This window comes from Amia ocellicauda, chromosome 11 (genome assembly GCF_036373705.1).
Source record: "Amia ocellicauda isolate fAmiCal2 chromosome 11, fAmiCal2.hap1, whole genome shotgun sequence".
NCBI lineage: Eukaryota > Metazoa > Chordata > Actinopteri > Amiiformes > Amiidae > Amia > Amia ocellicauda.
This window is the reverse complement of record NC_089860.1, coordinates 21482772-21502569: the sequence shown is the minus strand read 5'-3', so window position 1 is coordinate 21502569 and position 19798 is coordinate 21482772. Positions and strand designations below refer to the sequence as shown.

The 19798-nt window shown below is 38.0% G+C and overlaps 3 protein-coding genes across 13 annotated transcripts in view; 2 read left to right on the top strand and 1 right to left on the bottom strand.

The window, feature by feature from the left end:
* The first annotated feature begins 1437 nt into the window (after window positions 1-1437).
* On the top strand, window positions 1438-10575 carry ppp2cab (protein phosphatase 2 catalytic subunit alpha b). Its single transcript, XM_066716913.1, has 7 exons — window positions 1438-1763; window positions 7281-7490; window positions 7991-8164; window positions 8348-8437; window positions 8732-8893; window positions 9286-9404; window positions 9618-10575. The coding sequence occupies exons 1-7, from the start codon at window positions 1662-1664 to the stop codon at window positions 9688-9690; spliced, it is 930 nt and encodes a 309-aa protein (XP_066573010.1). The 5' UTR covers window positions 1438-1661; the 3' UTR covers window positions 9691-10575.
* A 1443-nt stretch (window positions 10576-12018) lies between these two features.
* skp1 (S-phase kinase-associated protein 1) lies at window positions 12019-15487 on the top strand. The gene is made up of 6 exons (XM_066716911.1): window positions 12019-12140; window positions 12941-13037; window positions 13417-13490; window positions 13612-13755; window positions 14350-14490; window positions 14640-15487. The coding sequence occupies exons 2-6, from the start codon at window positions 12941-12943 to the stop codon at window positions 14673-14675; spliced, it is 492 nt and encodes a 163-aa protein (XP_066573008.1). The 5' UTR covers window positions 12019-12140; the 3' UTR covers window positions 14676-15487.
* A 206-nt stretch (window positions 15488-15693) lies between these two features.
* Window positions 15694-19798, bottom strand: part of tcf7 (transcription factor 7) — a 52245-nt gene continuing 48140 nt past the window's right edge. For 4 of the 11 annotated variants that reach the window (XM_066716900.1, XM_066716901.1, XM_066716902.1 and 1 more), the window contains one exon: window positions 15694-18225. In XM_066716900.1, the coding sequence (XP_066572997.1) occupies window positions 17919-18225 (307 nt within the window). In that variant the 3' untranslated portion in view covers window positions 15694-17918. Of the gene's footprint in view, window positions 18249-19798 lie in introns of all 11 variants that reach the window. The other 7 variants (XM_066716904.1, XM_066716906.1, XM_066716910.1 and 4 more) reach the window with 3 other exon arrangements.

Below are 19798 nucleotides of genomic sequence, written 5' to 3'. Positions count from 1 at the left end.
CAAAATTGATCTTTCTTATCTCTGGAGTAAATGTACTACAGCATACTGAAACTGTTCTCCTACAAGCCAGGTCACATAAGGAGAGGGTTAAAATTGGGAAACAGTCAGGATGAGGTGATGTGCTGGCAACCTCTTCCTCTCTCTGAAGACATCTCCATCCAGTATAAGTAAGGGTGAAACATAGTTGCAGTTTAGGGAGAGTGGTGGTGAACAGGGCATTGTGGATTGGGTGATCAAAGGTGTGTGTAAAGGTGTTACTATCTATTAAATTAACCCTTCTCAACATTGCATAAGATGTAAAACTAATTGTTACTAGAGTTTTTTTTTATATTTAGCTTATACAAGGTTTGTGCATTTGCAAACAGGAGGATTTAATGAGGGGTTACCAATACTGCAAGATGGAAAACCATGGATGAGAACTCAGTTGATACTGAATGCACTAAAGTGTGCAACATTATTATCATTTTATATTAATTTCTTTGTATTTGTCCCTTTTAAGCCTATAAAAGTTTATGAATAATCATGAATCCCCAGTTCTTGACTTAGGTGTCAGGAGCTCTGGGGCCTGTAAAGTTTTTGTTTTTAATAAATGTCCAGTTTCTCTGACTATCCTGTTACTTTCCCCCTATCAAAGTAATGTCAATTTGAATTTTTTGGCATTTCTATTTATGAATATGTCCAACAGTTTTCACCAAAGAGCCTAATATATGAACAGTGAAACATGATTCCAATACATAACCAATTATATTTTCTCCAAACCAATTACATTTTAAACACACAGTCATCTACACACCAATACAATGGAAACATGATATGTACAGAAAAAACAAACGTTTAAGCACACTGTGCCTTTAAGAAACTAGCTTGTCAGCAGGAATGCCTTATCAAAATGTTTAACATTTTAACAATATGTGACGGCCCCCTTTTTGAGAAAAATGGAACTGGCAATTATATATAGTTAATACTACATGGGACTATCCTTATTTTGACACGTTTTATCATATTTTTCCATTTTATATTTTTTGTATAATTGTAACCATATTTTACCACATTGTTACTATGTTTTTACCATGCTACACCACACTACACTGCACCTTACTGTATTTTACCACAGTTCACTACACTTCAATCTATATTTGGCCCATGGTCCCGTATGACATGTCCTCCTCCCTTAGACACGTTTAAGCTGCATTCGACCTCACTATATCTAGCTACATAACCTAACACTTTTTTCCAGGCGGACTGAAAATAACAGACGAGAAGTCAATGTGGATAACGTCAATGCAACAAGATCCCCATTACACACACGAACAACAAGGCCCCTCGGACCCAGTCCAGTCCAGCCCCTCCATGCTCCGGTCGCCTTTGTTTGCTTCCTGTTTGGTCCCGGAAATACGTAGCGCTCGTCAGCCAGCGAGTGACGTCACGACAGCCATTAGACACAGCCGGAGCGGCAGGGGTGGGACGCGAGAGACTGACGTCTTCTCATTTCTTACTCGGATTTTTTTATTTCCCATTTAATTATTCATTATTCCTACTTGAAGGGGACCGACACTCTTTTTTTTTACAGTGTTAAGGTAAAATCACAAATTTAGGGCAGGGTGGCCTGGTTATTCGGGGTTTCTTTTTTTTTAAATCATCAGTTTTAGTACCATCCAGACATGGACGAGAAGGCGTTCACGAAGGAACTGGATCAATGGATCGAGCAGCTCAACGAGTGCAAACAGCTCTCGGAAAGCCAAGTCAAAACCCTCTGCGAAAAGGTAATTGCTGTTTTAAAAGCTCAAATCCGCGACGCAGTCTGCATGTGTGCGTTGTAACGCCAGTAATTTCACTGTGTAAAGAGCGGGGATCCGTACAGGACACACACCGGCTCACATTTAAGATGGCGGAGCGAATTGCCATTGGTTACCGTTGATATGAATGAGAAATTATTTGTAACAACCGATTTGAAAGGATCTGCTCAAGTGCACAGTGATCTGCTTTGTGGGTCTTCGGCCACTAAATCATGACCTTTAAACCTTTAAAATGCATTGATTCCACATCATTTTTTAAGAGAATATCAAATAAAAGTACAGATCCGCTACTACTAAGTGGAGGGGGGTTCATTAAAGCAACCTATTTCATATTAAGACCGCGCTGTGTGTGAATCGCACATGAAAGTGTCCGTGCTTGTGTTTTTTCACACACAAGTGAAATGGCACGGTCTTACACTTCGCTGGCATTTTCAACAAGACATGCCTAAAATGGCGCCGATATTCATTCACAACGGATGGCGATGCTTTTGTGGATTTAGTGGTAGTGATGGCACAACAGAGCACCAAGATCCCCCGACCCCGCTGGCCTCTTTATTTTTGAGACGGTTATTTAATTTCGTGCAAAATTGCGAGTAACCTAATGTCAGGTGACGTCATGTTGTGTATTTAATCGTGGTTTGGTGTTACCAGGAAATGTGGCAGAGTTGCATGTGTATTGCAGCAATACACCTCTTCCGCAATTACAATATTTAAGGTAATTTGGTATTGTACACTTAAAGATGTGAAATGCAAATTTATTTTAACAGTATGAGCATAGTCTAGTAGTATCAAACCACTAGCTAATGAAACCACCGTCATGCGATTGCTTGCAACACAGGAATCTTTTTTTTTTTTTTTTTTGTACGTCCTTCTACTTCATGTAGATGGGTTGTTAGTAAACTCGCTTTTAAAATGTGCACTTAACATTTTAGATTCACATCTGTTTAATAACCACATACGATTTGCTTTATTACAAAACAATAGAAAATGCTCAGTGAAGTTACTGTCCTGGACTGTTGGCGACATTCAATGTATTTAAATTGTGATGCGTTTATGAAACATGAATCATAAATGTATATTTTGAAAACCTCTATTTCCATGCATAGTTTCCACGATATATCAGTGTTTTAATATGCAAACCAATATATATATATATATATATATATATATATATATATATATAAGAGAGAGAGAGAGAGAACAGACTCCCCAAAACCTTACAAAATAAAAGAAAACTGTACTGTATTGGCATCCTTACAGCAAAATCAACTCAACTGCATTTAACTCTCCCTGCACACAGAGAGGCCAAATAATTTGTATGGACCAGTGTGTTTTTCCTATTATTTTAACATAATTCCACCCAAATCTATTCAAATGATGTACTTTTTATGTTAGTAGGTTGTTTCCTAGTGTAGGTCAGCTCCAGAGGTATCTGGTACCCAGTGATGAGGCCGGAGAACTGGCTTCCAAGTAGGTCAGACAGCTTTGTCCAGCTCACATCAGCGTCAGTGGGCTAGGGAGAGATTTAACCTTAATCTTTCTTTTGGACAGTAGCTCCCACTGTTAGACGTAACGTGACTGACCTATGTTTACTAGCAAATCGTGAATGTAAGGTAAATCTTACTGTGGATGCTTAACACACAGCTGGTTGACGTACTCTGTGCCACAGTCAGATTTAGTATGACGAGGGGGGTGTTTGTAGACTTTCTCTGACTGTAGTAGATTGTAAACACAACAGTGTGTGTGGCAGGAATGAAGTGATCAAAGTGCTTTCATTCTGGTAAATGGGAGATTACTAATATCAAATTACAATTCAATTTGTTGGCAGCAGTGTGGTGTAGCGGTCTTGACTCTAGAGTGGAGGGTTGTGGGTTCAAGCTGGGCGACACTGCTGTTGAACCCTTGAGCAAGGTACTTTACCTAGATTGCTCCAAAAAAAAAAAAAAAAAGTGTAAAATGGATAATTATATCTAAAAAAATGTTTTACAATACATTATTTTAGTCACCCTGCATAAGGGGGTCTGCTAAGACATGTATAATAATAATGTGGGATATAATTTCTTAAGGAAATGTAAACAAAATACTGTAGATCACTAGATTACTTCTGTTTGGTATTTAAAAAAAAAAAAGTTTCACGTGAGTTTATATACATATGTACACACACACACACACACACACACACACACACACACACACACACACACAAACTGAGCTAATTGTGGAACAAGGACACTTTCTTTAAATTCTGATAGTTTAGATTTATCTTGCACATACAAACCAATTTAGAATATCATCTTGACCACTTGCTATTATTTCATTGATTATTTTGGTTGATTTTTATTGTTTTGGTGTAAGAAAATCACCGGTTCTTAAAAGGAACAATTATGAATCGGTATTAGAATCACAAAATTAGTTGTGTAAAATGTGATTTCATCCATCTCAAGCGCACAACAATTTTTGATGTACAAACACATTCAGAGAACATTGGATTACTTGCAGGTGTGTTGTGTTCAGCTTGTTAAGTAGTCTTCTCTTGAATCTGAAATTGGGAAATTCAAACTCGGTGGATGTAGGCCTACATTACATGCAAGAATCAAGTCCTTTTTTCATTGAAGTATAGCACTACAAAACAGACTCCAGCTTGTGCCCTTATAGTGCTTATTACATTGAAATATTGAATTAATAAATACATAATGGACCATTTCTTGGAAACAGCATTTTGCGTGTGTATTTTTATGTGAAGTGCAGACAGCTGTGAACAGGACAGTAATCAATCACACATGACATATCATGGAGATTCAGCTGCTTTTGCCTGCAGTATAATTTTAAGTGAACGTGTTGGATGCACAGCTTGGGATTCTCTTGGCTAGAGCCATTAATAAAACATTGGGGGGATATATATCTATTCCCCCCATTCGTTGGTTTTACTTTGGGTGTTTCATGTTTTTTGATTTAATCCATTCTTAATGTGTTCTCTTCCCCTTCATTTGTAATGGGTATGTTCAGCTGATTTTATCAACCCCAACACTGAATAGACCCTATGAAGACCTAAAATTGTCTAGTGTCTGTGTAACTGTCATGTATCTTTCCTAAATAAATAAATCTGAAATGTTTTTTAATCTGGTGATGAGAGAATCTGGCTAAGTGATTAAGAGTGATTGGAGAGTACTCCCAGCTTTGTGCAATCCAAACTTGGGCAGGAACTTCTAAAAAAGCTCCATTACATTTTCAAGATTTTTGAGACTTCTTTTGTGTAAGTCTTTTTCATTAATCAAGTTTTCTGTCCTTCTGGTTTTCTTGATTAAGGAAAGCTGCACATTTGGCATACTGTTGCAGCATTGTACATGTACACCAACAAACCTGGTTTCAAAAGTATTTGTTTTAAGCCAAATGAATCCCTCTTTAAGAGTCATTTGTAGTTTGAGGTAAATAATCGAAAGAAATGGAGCTGAACATGTTTTTGACTATTCAAAATCACAAATGGATCAAATAAGACATGCTAGGATTAGTAAATAGGTACATGGTGAAAAAGTTAGCCTACATTTTGTAAAGGAAATGGAATAAACAAGTTATACAGGGAAACACAACAGTTCAAAATACAGCAACTAAAACAACTTCTGTAGAGGTTTCAGCCCTTGGCCTTCTCTCAGATCTTTACACAGATCAGTCTCTGTCAAGTAGACTCCTCTGTCGAGGAGCAGGTTTCACCAAAATAATCTATTCTAGCAGCAAGGGCTAATGACACGTCAATAAAGAACTGATACTGATGGTGCATAGTTTGGCAAAACTATGAATACGATTTTTCCAAAGTTTGTAAGTGTTCTATTTTAAAAGAGTAGTAATGATGAGTATAAAAACATTCTCTGTAGTTGCTTTACTGTATTAATCACTGTTGTGAACTTCTGAAAGAAGTAGTTTGTGAATTATCAGTTGTGTTCAGTGTTCACTGCATTTACCCAATGACTCACTGCTCCAGCAAGCAGAACTCAGACCAGAACATAACGTCACTGTACTAGACACCGTGTTGATTTGCGAATTACATTTTTCCTGAATCTTAAAGTTTATATGCAAGTGAGATGGAAGTAGGTGTGATTTAATGTTGGTTTTGGTTGAGTATTCCGGTACATGTTTTAGCAGAATTGATGCTGCTAAAGAAGTGGGAGGATACCTGACTTAGTCAAAGCCAAAACAATTCAGGAAAACGCATTGTAAAGATAGATTTGTGTATCATTGATTGAGAGTTATATTACCTGACTCATCTGAACACTGTGCAAGAGTTGCTGCATTTGGACACAGACAAAATAACACCAGACCTGACTTTTATTGGATTATGCTAGGTGACTTCCAAACCAGACCTGAGACAAGAGTCTTGTCATGACATCCATGCAGCAAACATCGACAGGCTGAAAAAACAGATTCCATAGGCCTGGTCACGCACTGACATGTTATACATGTTTGTAACAGTGTTCCTTGCTTTTGAACCTGCTTTGCACCTCATCCTACAATATGTAAGAGGTGATAGAGCTGAAGATAGCTGCACAGTTCACCTTGAAGGTATTGTTGGTGCCCTGGAGGATTCATTTTGATGGTAACCCCCCAAAGCGAGGATGACAGCATTGTATTTGAGAAAAGTAACATTTTCACCCTTGAGCTTGCAAATAAGTACTAAGCCAGCCAAATGTCTTTCTTCCAGTTGCCATTTAACAGTTCTGAGAAGTCTGTCTTCATTTTTGAGGATGATTCAAAGGAACAGTCTTTTGTATGCTGTTTGCAATGGAAGTTCTCACAAGACACAAGAATATACTGCATGGCTCCAAACTGTTGGCCACTTGTAATGCAGAATTATCTGATTGAAAGTCAACTGTAAAAACCCTTGTTTTGAGCCTAGGAAGCAGCTTGTGAAAAACCTCATGTTGCTTGCGTTCTATAGCATGCAACACCGAATGGTTTTTGACTGTATGTAGGTCACTCCCACACTGCTGTCTGTCATATTTAGCCTTCCCAGTTGGTGTGGTTTTCCTCTCCATCTGGTGGGAGAGTCCTCCCTGAGGGTTTCACTGATTTAATTAACTTCGAATCTCCCAGTTTCCCTGGCCCAACTGTTTTCCTTTCCGGCAGTTTCACTGATATTAACAAATGATTTACAGAGTCTTTTTACATCCTCAAAATCCTCAAAAAACAGGTAATTTCAACAACAGTACAACCTCAAATGTTTCCCTGTTTGGATTTTCTTTTCCACATGTAATTTTTTATGGGAGAGACTGAAATGTGAGGTTCTTTTCCTTGCAAGAACCTCACATTATGAGGGAAAATCAAGTAAGGATGTTTCATGGAAAGTGCCATTGTGAATGAGTTACCTCCACTGAAGTAGCACAAGACCAGCAATAAAAAAAATGGAGAAAAAAAACTAAAGCTAGGCTTCAACTGTCTGCAAATGATAATTTTTCTGTAATATCTAATGCGGATTTATTTTTTTCTTTCCAGGCTAAAGAAATCTTAACAAAAGAATCAAATGTGCAGGAGGTTCGGTGTCCCGTCACAGTGTGTGGAGACGTGCATGGACAGTTTCATGACCTTATGGAGCTATTCAGAATCGGAGGAAAGTCTCCAGACACAAATTACCTTTTCATGGGAGACTATGTCGACAGAGGGTATTATTCTGTGGAAACGGTCACGCTGCTTGTAGCTCTTAAGGTAAGCCTTGGACTTGAACAAACAAGAAAGCTGGATCAAAATATAAAAGATTGACTAACTACAGTGTTAACATGAGCACTATTTGCATGGCTGAAGGTGATGAATATGTATTAGACACACATTAATCTTTATTTTCATTGATCCTTGGCTGGAAATGCAGCCCATTTACGCTAAATACCGGTCCGTTTTTAATGCAAACACATTAGCAATGGTTGTCTAAATCTGATCAATACAACTACACTGGCATTACATTACACAAACCTATTTTAATATTCATAAACCCATGAGAGACCAATCATATGACTGGTTGTGATGTGATTTCGGGTGCAGAAACATGCGATTCAGGTTCCTTTTTTTTACTGGTTTACATATTTATTTAGATATGACTTTAGTAACTTGCACAGAAGTAATGTATAATTATCACATGGAATAAAAGTGTTCTCTCTGGGTGTTTTTCAGTGGAGTTTCATCTAAAGGTTTCTTTTTTCCATGTTTTGTAGGTTAGATACCGTGAACGCATCACAATTCTTCGAGGGAATCACGAAAGCAGACAGATCACACAAGTATATGGGTTTTACGATGAGTGTTTAAGGAAATACGGAAATGCTAATGTTTGGAAATACTTCACAGACCTCTTTGATTATCTTCCCCTCACTGCCTTGGTAGATGGCCAGGTAAGAAGCTCACAATTCGCGGATGGAAAGTATATTTTGTTGTAATTTGGATCAACCGTAAACTTTGGGTTTGATGTAAATGCAAATATGAGTTACCTGAGTGTCAAGTTGAAGTTAAGTGTTTGAATTTGTTTTAATAATACTACATTGCAACTTTTCTGATCTTTCGCTGTTTCTCCAAAGATATTCTGCCTCCATGGAGGATTGTCACCATCTATAGATACACTGGATCACATCAGAGCGCTTGACCGCCTACAGGAAGTTCCACATGAGGTAAAGATCCTCTAGCATCTCCAGGGGATCTGGTTTTCTCCATGTGGTGCCATTTAGGTACACAGACGGACACATGGATGAATTTGAGCAATTGATGATCCATTAGTGGAACACAGAGATATTATAAGACTATATTAAACATTATAGGTGTAGTAGAAAGGCTGGAGTTTCACAACAGCTCTGAACGGTCACCAGTTAGGAGATGGATCTGTTCTGTTGAAGTCCTTTTCTCAGAGAGTCCTTTTTTTCTGATTTCAACTTCTCTCTGAGTCAAATGTGATTTCCTTGGTTTAGGGGCCAATGTGTGACTTGCTGTGGTCAGACCCAGATGACCGTGGAGGTTGGGGGATCTCTCCTCGAGGTGCTGGATACACCTTCGGGCAGGATATTTCTGAAACCTTTAATCATGCCAATGGCCTTACCTTGGTCTCAAGAGCTCACCAGCTGGTGATGGAGGTAAGGATACGATCTTTCATTCCTGGATACTGAATTGTTAATGTTCGCCCTGGAACACTTCAGTAAAACAAACCCACTCGACTGTGTAGCTCCGCTGTGCATCAAAAACTTCCTCTTTCCCCAGAGCCTTGTTGTGAATTTCAGTAAACTGCAAAGTCTACAATGTGGAATGAAGAAATTAAACACTGTAAAGCTAGAGTTGGTATTAAACAAAGAAACAAAGTCCTTAAAGTGCATTATGTAATAAAGCTCCCTACACTATTGTATGGAGCAGATTAACAAGGCTTTGGCTAAAGAGCAGAGTAGTCATTCTACCAATGCGAGGGCTCTGTGGCGTATTGTATTCTGGTCACTCAGTGTGTTTTTCGGTCTAATGGGATCTTCTCTTCCAGGGTTATAACTGGTGCCATGATCGCAACGTGGTAACGATTTTCAGTGCACCTAATTACTGCTATCGCTGTGGTAACCAGGCAGCTATCATGGAACTTGATGACACTCTTAAATACTCCTTGTAAGTATTCTAGTATTTGTTTGAATGGTTAAAAACATTTTTAAAGTCTTCAGATGTTTTGTAGTGTATTTCTGGAGAGACATATATCTAAAGTGCTTTATTAAAATGCCAAACTGTTTGATATTCATTTTGGATTATCTTGGGAACTGGTTTTGTATCGCATGTCAACGCGCAGTCCTGTAACGTACCACTTGTCCTCTTGTCTCTGTCCAGCCTGCAGTTCGACCCCGCGCCCCGCAGAGGAGAGCCCCATGTGACACGCCGCACTCCAGACTACTTCCTGTAAAAGTGAATCGTAATATCTGTACAGTATTGCCATGAATTATATACGGTCAGCTTAAAATAAGATGGGAGAAGGGCAACAGTAACTCCAAAATATTCGGAAAAGAAACCTTATTTAAGCATTCAGAAACTGTCTGGAAATGGACCAAAAGTGGTGTGCCATATTTGAAATGCAAAAGCCTCAGTCCTAGAAGACCATGGCCATTTAAGTCCGCACCAGTTCCTCTGTGCATGATGATGCAGACTTTTTTTTTCTTTTTTAAATCTCCGGGTCAATGAGTCACTGGCCTAGTACAGTTAGCTGTGTATAAGACTGGGAAAAGATGATTTACTAACATTGGACCTTCTGAGAGGGGAAAAAAAAAGAAAAGAAAATATTAAAAGGGGAAAACTTTCCATATAGCTATATCTTAACTCAGCATGACTGTAGATAGCAGCAAACATCGGAGCTTATAAAACATTTAAAACAAAACCAGTACCAATGCCTCCTACTTTCTTGTGAAAACTGAATTATTTGTTGCAGGGAATACTGTTTAATTTAATTATGTTTCTGTCTGCACTCTATTTTTTCCACTGTTTTATCACATGGTTCATACTTGATTTTAGTTGTACTGAACTTTTTTTTTTTTCCAGTCAACCTTTTCCAAAATTAAACTGCAGCAGAATTTGTGCAGGATTTTTTTCCATATAAACTTGTGAACTAAGTGCTTAAACAAACATGTCCAGTTCTGATGTATAGGGAAGATAAATAAAAAAAATAAAAAAAGAAAAAAAAAAAAACACAGAAAAACGCCATTGTTGAAATGGTAACACTAACATTTTGATGGGTTGATGTCTGTATTGAAGGCTCCAGGTGAATAATAAAGACTGAAGTTGCTCCTTCAGACTACCTTTCTTTTGTAATGTTTCCTTTTCATTCATTTATCACATGACATAAGTAAATAAAATTGCAATGAAGAATTCCAGAAATGCCATTGAGGAAAATGGTGGCACGTGCATATCATCCTAATACCTCTGCAGAGCAAATAGTTATCTCTTCACAGCAGAGCCAATCAGCAGTGAGGATTTACAGCCATTTTAACCTCCTTAAGATTTCATAGTAACATAACTAACCTGTGAAATAACTTAATACAATAAATTGTAAAAAAATATATATAAACAAGATCGGCAATGTTCATTTTATCCTCTGCAGTTTTTCACCTCTTTAGATGTCCTAACAAAAAAAGGACTACTTAAAAGCAAAGATCAAATAGTAATTAAAACCTATTATTTCTTTAGCGTGATTGTATTGAGAAATAACATACCAGAGTACTGGCTTCTAGACACAATGTTTTTCCTGTGTATAAGTGCCCAGGTTCTCCCACATTGAGGATGTCTGTGCTATATAATTTGCAAAATAACTCCATACACTGGACTGTTTTTCCTTTTGATTCACCTTGTTGACATTTTGTCACACTGCAACAACACAAAGCGGTTAAAACCCCCGGATTATTTTCATAAAGGGATCAATGCCAATTCACAAAGTGTGATAGTTGTAATAAAATAGAGTGATGTATGACATGCATTATTTGTGGCACATACAGGTTAATATCAAGATGTTGTGCAGGAGTGAGTGATCTTATTGTTCATTTCCCAGGGTGTGACACATGTCCCCTAAGTGTAGTGTGGTGTAACATGGTTAAAAACATGATGCAGTGAAGTCCTAGAAAAGAGCTGATGGAGGCATAGGAGAAATGACAATGTATAAGTAAGCAGGAACATGATAAGTATAGTTATATAAAGCGCAAAACTACAAGAGTGTTGAAGAGCTGCTGTCCCATATGACAAGTTATGGGAAGATGGAACAAAATCTAACAGCCACAGATGCTGAAGGTAAACCCTATTTTGTTTGGTTGAATGAAGTTATTGGTTCTTACCATGTTTTGCTGAAAACTTCTGCCATCTTGTGGCTTCCCTTGATATTGCAGTCATGGTAAGCTTCCGATTGTAGATTTGTTTATGTTTTTTAAGCTATTCATCAATGCATCTTTCAGTTTCAGCACTACCTATCTGGAAACTTGATTGCGATTTCATAGTAATCAGCCTGGTTCACATAGTAATTAACCAGCATCGGCTCTTTGTTGATTCGTACTAAAACGTTACAGCCCTGAACATGTAATTTTCTATTTAAATAAGATATAAGTATACTATATAATATAATGTTGTGGAAGGTAATGTCTTTTTGAACAATCTGATCGTTTCGCCGTGTCTATCAATTATAACAGAACCCGGACCAATGATCGGCTCGCACGGCTCGACCAATAGGACAACGCGGCGCACGACGTATGACGTAGCGCCCCTCGGGTGCATTGTGGGATATCTTTGGTTTCGCATACAAAAATCAACGGATTATATTTGCAGCTGCTCCGCCAGGGCCTTGACGTCGATTGAGCTTCTGTTGGTGAAATATTAACCGTAAGTTTGCGCTTATCCCGAATGTAATGTGTGTAAAGATGTGTTATTTATCTTTCAAATGTGATCTTTCTCGGATTTATAAGCGAGCTGCGTTGTTCTCCAGCGTGGTTGCTAAGAGAGGCCTTGCTGGTCGGCACGGCGCTTTCCCGGCTGTCTTTTTGTGTTGATATGCGGCTGCACGGTCCTTTTCCTATTTATATGGATGTGTGTGTGTGTATATATATATATATATATATATGTGTGTGTATATTCAGTTTTATCTCCAATTACAACATTATCGGTGAGTGATTCCCAAGTTGGATCCGTATCGTTTCAGAATGGGTCTAATTAATCCTCGTATCTGTAGGTTGTAAAGCGATGACAGTAGAGAAAAGTCACCACCATGTTTGTTACGATCGTAACCGGAGTGTGGCATCAAGGTAATGTCGCGACAGTCAGGCTGTGCACAGGGATTGTACTTCCTGTCTTTTACTAAATAACCGGTATATAGTAGGTTTAGTAAGTGAGAAGCAATGTTAGTGTCGATTATGAAGGCTGTGATGGACCAGCTCCTGCTGGATACACGCCGTTCACATTAAAGATGAATCTGGGTTTAATTAAGATTGTGTGACGTTTTTAATGAAATCTCATTTTCTTTTTGTATTTATAGTATTGCGCAGTAATAACCCTTTTCCATTCAATTATGGTTTGAGCTTATAAGATTTATGCCTGTTCATACTCTTTTGACTTCTGCCTTTCTAGTGTCATCTGGATAGTTTGAGACTAGATGTATATAAAGCTATTTTATGTGTCCATTACAGATGCCAACTATTAAGCTGCAGAGTTCTGATGGAGAGATATTTGAAGTGGATGTGGAGATTGCAAAGCAGTCGGTTACTATAAAGACCATGTTGGAAGGTAAGAGGCAACCTAAATACTGAGTACTGAATACTGAGAAGGGAGTTTCTACCAAGTCCTTTCTTTAATGGTCGGTAAGTAACATTTGTGTCAGTCCTGACCTTTTATAGGTAGGTGCTTCCATCTTTTGGGGGGCAAGGGTGGACACCCTTGCCCCCCAAAAGATGGAAGCACCTACCTAGAAACTTTGACAGCGATTGGGAAAGGAAAAATCAGAACAAAATGTACCCCCGGCACCCCATCAGGGCCTCGCCACTGGAGCCCATCGGGGGCTTTGGCAACGCCCATGCCACCTGCCCCATTTCCCTAGAAAATCTCAATTTGACCTGAATGGCTTCATCACACACACTGCTGATTCGCTCTGTATGTTTCACCTCAGACTTAGGGATGGACGATGAAGGTGACGACGACCCCGTTCCTCTTCCCAACGTTAACGCGGCGATTCTGAAAAAGGTAAACCCGTGTGTCTCGGTGTTCTTTCTGTAAACATGTTCGTTGTCCTGCACAGACCTCATCAGCACCTAAAAGCCCTAGTTCCTTACAGGAGTATCTGATATGATCTCCTCCTCCTCAGGTGATTCAGTGGTGCACCCATCACAAAGACGACCCCCCACCTCCTGAAGATGACGAAAACAAAGAGAAGAGAACAGATGACATCCCTGTGTGGGACCAGGAGTTCCTCAAAGTGGACCAAGGGACGCTCTTTGAGCTCATCCTGGTACGGGTCACGTTTATTTGCTCTGTTTGAGAGTCCAGTTAATGCTAAAATAGTTGTCCTATGACTTTCTCCAACACACACAATTGGCCATTTGTATTTTAAACCCATAAAGCAGGAGCTTGTTACATGTCACTAGAGTGTTCACATTTTTCTGTGGGGAAAATATGGAGGCAAGATATTGTGAAGTTTCATTTTGTCCAATAAGAAAAACAAACTGCAGTTTTTTGGCTTGAGCTGGTGAGTTACATTAATAAATTGTGCTTGTACCTAGGCTATGTTGAAATCGTTGGCTCTGACAAGTGTTTTGCAATAGATGTAGCCGTCCTGCTCGGGTTCGTACCCTGAAATGCTGATGTGTAACATAAGCTCAGTATTACTTGGTCATTTGAGGAGGGTGTGAATTGGGTTTGAGATGCATTTAACCCAGGCATAGATTTGAATACAGCAGATTCCTTTACCAAAGGCAAATATTTAATATTTTTTTTCTCTTCAGTAGAAATGAATAACCTCAATATTCTCGGTACACACAGATGTAGGCTCAGTCTGATCTGAAGCTTGACTATTTTATTATTTTTCCTTTTCCTTTTTATTAAGGCTGCAAATTATTTGGACATCAAGGGATTGTTAGATGTTACATGCAAGACTGTTGCAAATATGATCAAAGGAAAAACTCCAGAAGAAATTCGAAAAACATTCAACATCAAAAATGATTTCACTGAGGAAGAGGAGGCACAGGTAATTGTTTCAGTTTTCACTTTTTCCTGTTTGTTACTTAGCATCTGGGGCCTATGAACCTTTTAAATGGACACTGAACCCTCGTAACTATAAATATTGTCCCTGATATTTGTGGTCGGGTTCTAACTTTGGCTTTGTGTTTTGTGTAGGTACGCAAGGAGAACCAGTGGTGTGAAGAAAAATGAGCTGCTACTTGCTAACACTATAACACACTGTAAGGATTGTTCCAAATACTGGTTGCACTGCGCTGTTCATACTTGTTAATATTAGAGAAATAGAGCAGCAGATCCCTGTGCATTCACAGCATGATAATTCCCATTGCTTGTTTGTTGCAGATAATTTAAGTGCTATTTTTTTGTTTTTTTTTGTTTTTACAAATTTGACTTTTTTTTTCCACTCATACAGGAGTATGATCTTTTGAATCCCTCAACATTCAACCCCCCTCCCTCTTTTTTTATTCCAGTTTTTAAATGCTTTAGTTTTTTTTAAGTTTAATAAACAGCTTTTTGATTAACATTGATAAAAGCTGAATTTTGTAAATATGGCCAACTGCAAATTCATCTGTATGCTGTCCTGTTCAAGACAAATGCAACATAATAAACTTAGGAAGTTGTGTATATCTTGTGTCTTTATGGCAGAACTACAGAGCATTACAGAGTAGATAAGTGCAAGTGTGTCTTAGTGGGCTTTAGTGTGGACTTGAAAGACTAGTAGCATTTAAATGAATAAATCGGGAGTAACTATTCAGTTTACTTTGCCTTCTTATTAATGTATGAGGAGAGACCTGTCTTGGTTGTGTAAAACTATAGCTGACAACAGTGGGACTATTATAAAATTAATTTAAAATGGTGGAATGCTGACCTAGTTTGCTACTTTCATCTGAAATCAATCCTTGTTCCTTTGATCCCGTCTGTAACGGATTGTTTTGTTTACATAATGCATAGATTCAATTTCCTTGTGATAAAACTTTTTTTGAATAAAGAGCAATCTCACCTAATTTAGTGCTCCATAATTACATATTTCAACAAGCACCACAAGTTTCTTTAAAAGGACCAGATGAAGCTGTTTTTCCAAAGCGGAAGGTTGATTTCAGTGGCATGTCGTTTAACTTCACATTCTTGGTTACATCACTGTCCTTTGTTCAAGTGTTAGAAGACACCCTACTACTATGAATGTGTAAGGAATAAATAAATACATATTCACTTAAAAGGTAAACAAATCAATTTTTATTTTTTATGAAGAACACATTGTATCATTTGCTACATGCATAAAGTCAGTTTTTAGGTGAGGAGACCAAAATGTATTCTAATTTGAATCTTATTTGAATTATATCACAAAAAAACTAAATAAATTTGATGTATTAGTGAAAACAAATGTAAATTTCAGACATTTTGTGAGCTATATATGGATTTGGAAAGTATTTTTGGTATATTCTTCACTCAGATAATTAAGTACATGAATACTTAGACATTCAGCCTGCAGCTATTGAACACATTTGTGGTATCACAGCACCATCTGTTGATCTTGTACTGAAATGCAACATTGCTACTAGGCAGAATATCATTTGGCACAGTGACTTTTCTTTCAATAGACCGAAAGAATTTGATGCTGAAAGCATAATTTGCAGAATAAAGCTATTTTTTGGTACACTAAGGCAGTACATGCACACATGGCAGATGGTATTCATGTTGAACTGGGATGACTTCAGACCCAACAGGGGTATAAAAGTATTCACACACCACTGGCTCTGAGGTCCCATTTTCTTCGTTATCTGAGATACAAATCAAACTTCAGCACCTGCTCAATTCCCCTGCATTTTTATTCTCATAGAAAAGTGGTTTGTAAATCTTTAAACAACAAAACATAAAAACAAACTAATGAAAACTTAGCAAAGCTGCTTTTTTTTTTTCTTTTTTCTTTTCTTACAAAACAACATAGAAAAGTTTGATTCTCAAATAGGAGATGTCCCACATTTAAAGCTTCCATTTTTTTGACAAATGTATGTAAGAGAAACAGTACCCATTTTGGTTATTCCACTGAGCTTTTGTTTAGTTTGACAGAATCCTTTATGTTCAGTTTTACTGAAGCACTGCAGAGATTCTTTAATGAAAATTGCTTCCAGAAGCGAAGATCTTCGACATCGGCATACAAAAGACACCAGCCAAGAGGAATTTCTCTCAACACCAATACATGATCACATTTCTTAAAAAAAAAAACACTGCATCCTTTCTTGGAAGCATTTATCAACTTTATAACACCAACTCTTTACAAAGGCTAATTCTAAACTTTAATTCAACCAGACCATCTGTGTTATCCCTAATGAAAGTGCCAACACAACCATAATGCAATTGATAAGCCATCCTGCTACTCCTCATACAACACAAATGTATTTTTACCACGGATGTCAACTATATAACGAGATTTTGGTGGGGGAAAAATAACAGTTGAGTTTATGCATATTTGAAACCAAAATGCTTTAAGTTGGGGCTAGGATTTCAAAGTAATATTGCATGTTATAAAGTATTATATGATTATAATACAACTGATTAAAATCAATTAACATTATTTTATACAAATTATATATATTTTTTTTAAATACGAAAACATGATGTTATAAATCTGAAATGCTAGAGTAAAAATTATATTTTGTCCACTGTTAATATGTTGATACATTAAACTTATCTCCTGTCAAATAAGTGCCTTGGCACCAAAAAACAATCAGTTTATAGTCTGAATAAAAAAAGTCTTATAGACCCAAGATCTTAAAGTTATAAAAACAATACTTAGTGTTGGGAAATCAAGGCAACAACTTTCTGACCCATTTATCATCACTGTAGAAACTTGATTTGTACAGATTATAATTTTCGCAATGGTCGAGCAATATTCCTGATCCTAGCCCTTCAGAATGCACCCAGGAGTAGTTTACCTATATATGCCTTTTTGTGCTTCACAATTCGAGCCAGAAACCTAGCTCTCCTAAAAGCTGCATTTTCATCAAGAATCTTAGGAGACCAGATCCATTATGGTGTTACAGGAAAAAAAAACTACATTTTTGAAATGGATTTACACCAATATGTGAGATTTTGTTGTAGTGAAATATCGGTCCTGTTACCATATTATGATTCTCAACAGAAACTGGTTGCAGGAAGTGTGCACCATGTTAGGCTTATAGTCTGTAGCTTGTCAGTTTAACCACTAAAACACTGTTACTCTAATCTTCAAGTTCAGGAGTGGGTGAGCAAAAGCATAATTTCACTGGCAACAGGTAATTCACAAAACCAGGTGCAGAAAACAAAACTTCAAAATGGTCAGGACTGGTTTGTGTTTATTCTCCCTGTGAGGAGAGCATGCTGGTGACCGTGACTTCCAACACCTCGTTTCTCGTGTTCCTGAAGAGATGTCCTGTTGTGTGTTCCCGGCGGGGGGCTCTACGTTGCCGTGTTCGTGAGGCTGTAGACAGTTGACGAAGGCTGGTGTGATGTCAGTGTGCGACGATGCGACTCCGTTACAGTTTTTACAGACAGTCCAGTGGGTTTGGTGTGTCCAGAGAGGGGCAAGGGGGTCTGTTCTCTGGTCAATAAGTTTGGAGAGCCAGCAAGCTTTTCCGGATTGTGACATGGAGCTGGGGGGGCATCGGCTGGGGAGGGGGGAGAGTCTATAGCACTTCCATCGGAAGAATCGGGGCTGGCGCACCGTCCTTCTCCTTGAAGGTAGCGAATGCACTTCTTTTTCCTCCTAGGAACAGTCAAGAGAGTTATCTGTGAATAAAGCGTGGATTCAAAGCGTCACCAATATGGAGTGAAACTGCATTCACCATGGTTAACAATAGGTGGATTTATATACATCTATTTATATATCGGTTGATTCTATGGTGAAGTTTGAAAATAGTTCTGAATGCCCGGTAATCCCGGATTCTTTATTTCTCAGACGCTAGGCTTTTGTGAGTGTGTTTCTCTACAGCAATACATCGACTGAATTAAAATCCAAGCTGTATCACAGCTGGATACGTTCATAATAAACAGAAGCCAATGCTTCTGTCTGGCCAGTACATTCACATATATATGTTTTATATTTTATACCACAGAAACCTAGTTGTTCTGCATCAATAGTTTACTGTAAAAAGCAACTAATAAAGGATAAAAAAAGCAGAATACAGACATGGTTAGTATACGTCATTTCAAGAAGTTTAGAACTGAATCACAATCTTATAAATATATATATATTTCTTGAAGGTAAAGTCCGACTTTGTAAATTTGCATGATGAGAGAAACAGACACTAGGCTAAGCAGCCTGAGATCAATTCAAAAGGTCACATTTAACCATCAAACGTTGGCAGTGGTATGTACCGGTCTGACCGCATTAATTGAAAAGTGAATGGAGATTTGCATATGAAATGTCATCAAAGCGGTGCTTTGTTTGTGAAGCCATTTGGAGGAACCAGGATAACAACGACCACAGTGATGCACAAGGCTTTGTTCTAAATGTATTATCTTTTTAGAACATGCAGAATGCACGAACACTGCTGTAAGGGAGCAGAATGAAGATGCATCTAAAGTACAATGTGTTAGCCACAATGTAACCAAGGGGAAATGGTGATTGAGATGGATTCTTATCACCATGCTAAAGATGACACTAACAGACATGCACAATGTTTCAGAGCTCTGACATGCAGGTGAATGTGCAGATGTTGAGAGGATGTTCTCTGTGGAACACCTAGAATCACAACTGTTTTCCCAATACATTGCTAATCTGATCTCTTCCCACATAACATGACATCACAACTGAGAGCCAGAGATTAAACTAAATTGAGACATTCGTTATAACTGGAATCAGACCTGCTGAAGACGTTTTTAACTTGAAATTTGTGACAGTGCATTTCTACACAGTTAGATATATTTCACATTATAATTACAACACATAAAGTCATGTCTAAAGCTTAGTAAAATATCTAATAAGTAGCATTCATATTCCAAAACAGACTACAGGGTTAACTTAATCCTTGTGAATCAAAAAATCAGCAGTTTGAAAAACAAAAAAAGGACCCGACCACGCTATCTTCAGAGCATTTGTCTATAATGTGACATTTTAGTCCACCCACTCACTAACAGGCACTGCAAATTGTGCCTGAATACTGTAATATGTTACATTTCCATTTTCTTTATGCTGTATTAATGCATATTCATAAAAGTAAAGTGTTTGCTGAAATTGCAGAACCCTGATAATGTTGCAACATTATTGTCCAGCCACATGCCATCCCCACTGTAATGCAGGGAGTGGAAGTGCAGGCTGGCGTGGAGCTGCAGGAACA

Bases quoted from the DNA above. Each gene is read 5' to 3' on its own strand.
- ppp2cab (XM_066716913.1), top strand. From the start codon at position 1,662: ATGGACGAGAAGGCGTTCACGAAGGAACTGGATCAATGGATCGAGCAG. The intron at 7,491-7,990 runs GTAAGCCTTGGA...CATGTTTTGTAG, and splicing joins CGCTGCTTGTAGCTCTTAAG to GTTAGATACCGTGAACGCAT. The intron at 8,438-8,731 runs GTAAAGATCCTC...TCCTTGGTTTAG, and splicing joins TACAGGAAGTTCCACATGAG to GGGCCAATGTGTGACTTGCT.
- skp1 (XM_066716911.1), top strand. From the start codon at position 12,941: ATGCCAACTATTAAGCTGCAGAGTTCTGATGGAGAGATATTTGAAGTG. The intron at 13,038-13,416 runs GTAAGAGGCAAC...GTTTCACCTCAG, and splicing joins TATAAAGACCATGTTGGAAG to ACTTAGGGATGGACGATGAA. The intron at 13,491-13,611 runs GTAAACCCGTGT...CCTCCTCCTCAG, and splicing joins ACGCGGCGATTCTGAAAAAG to GTGATTCAGTGGTGCACCCA.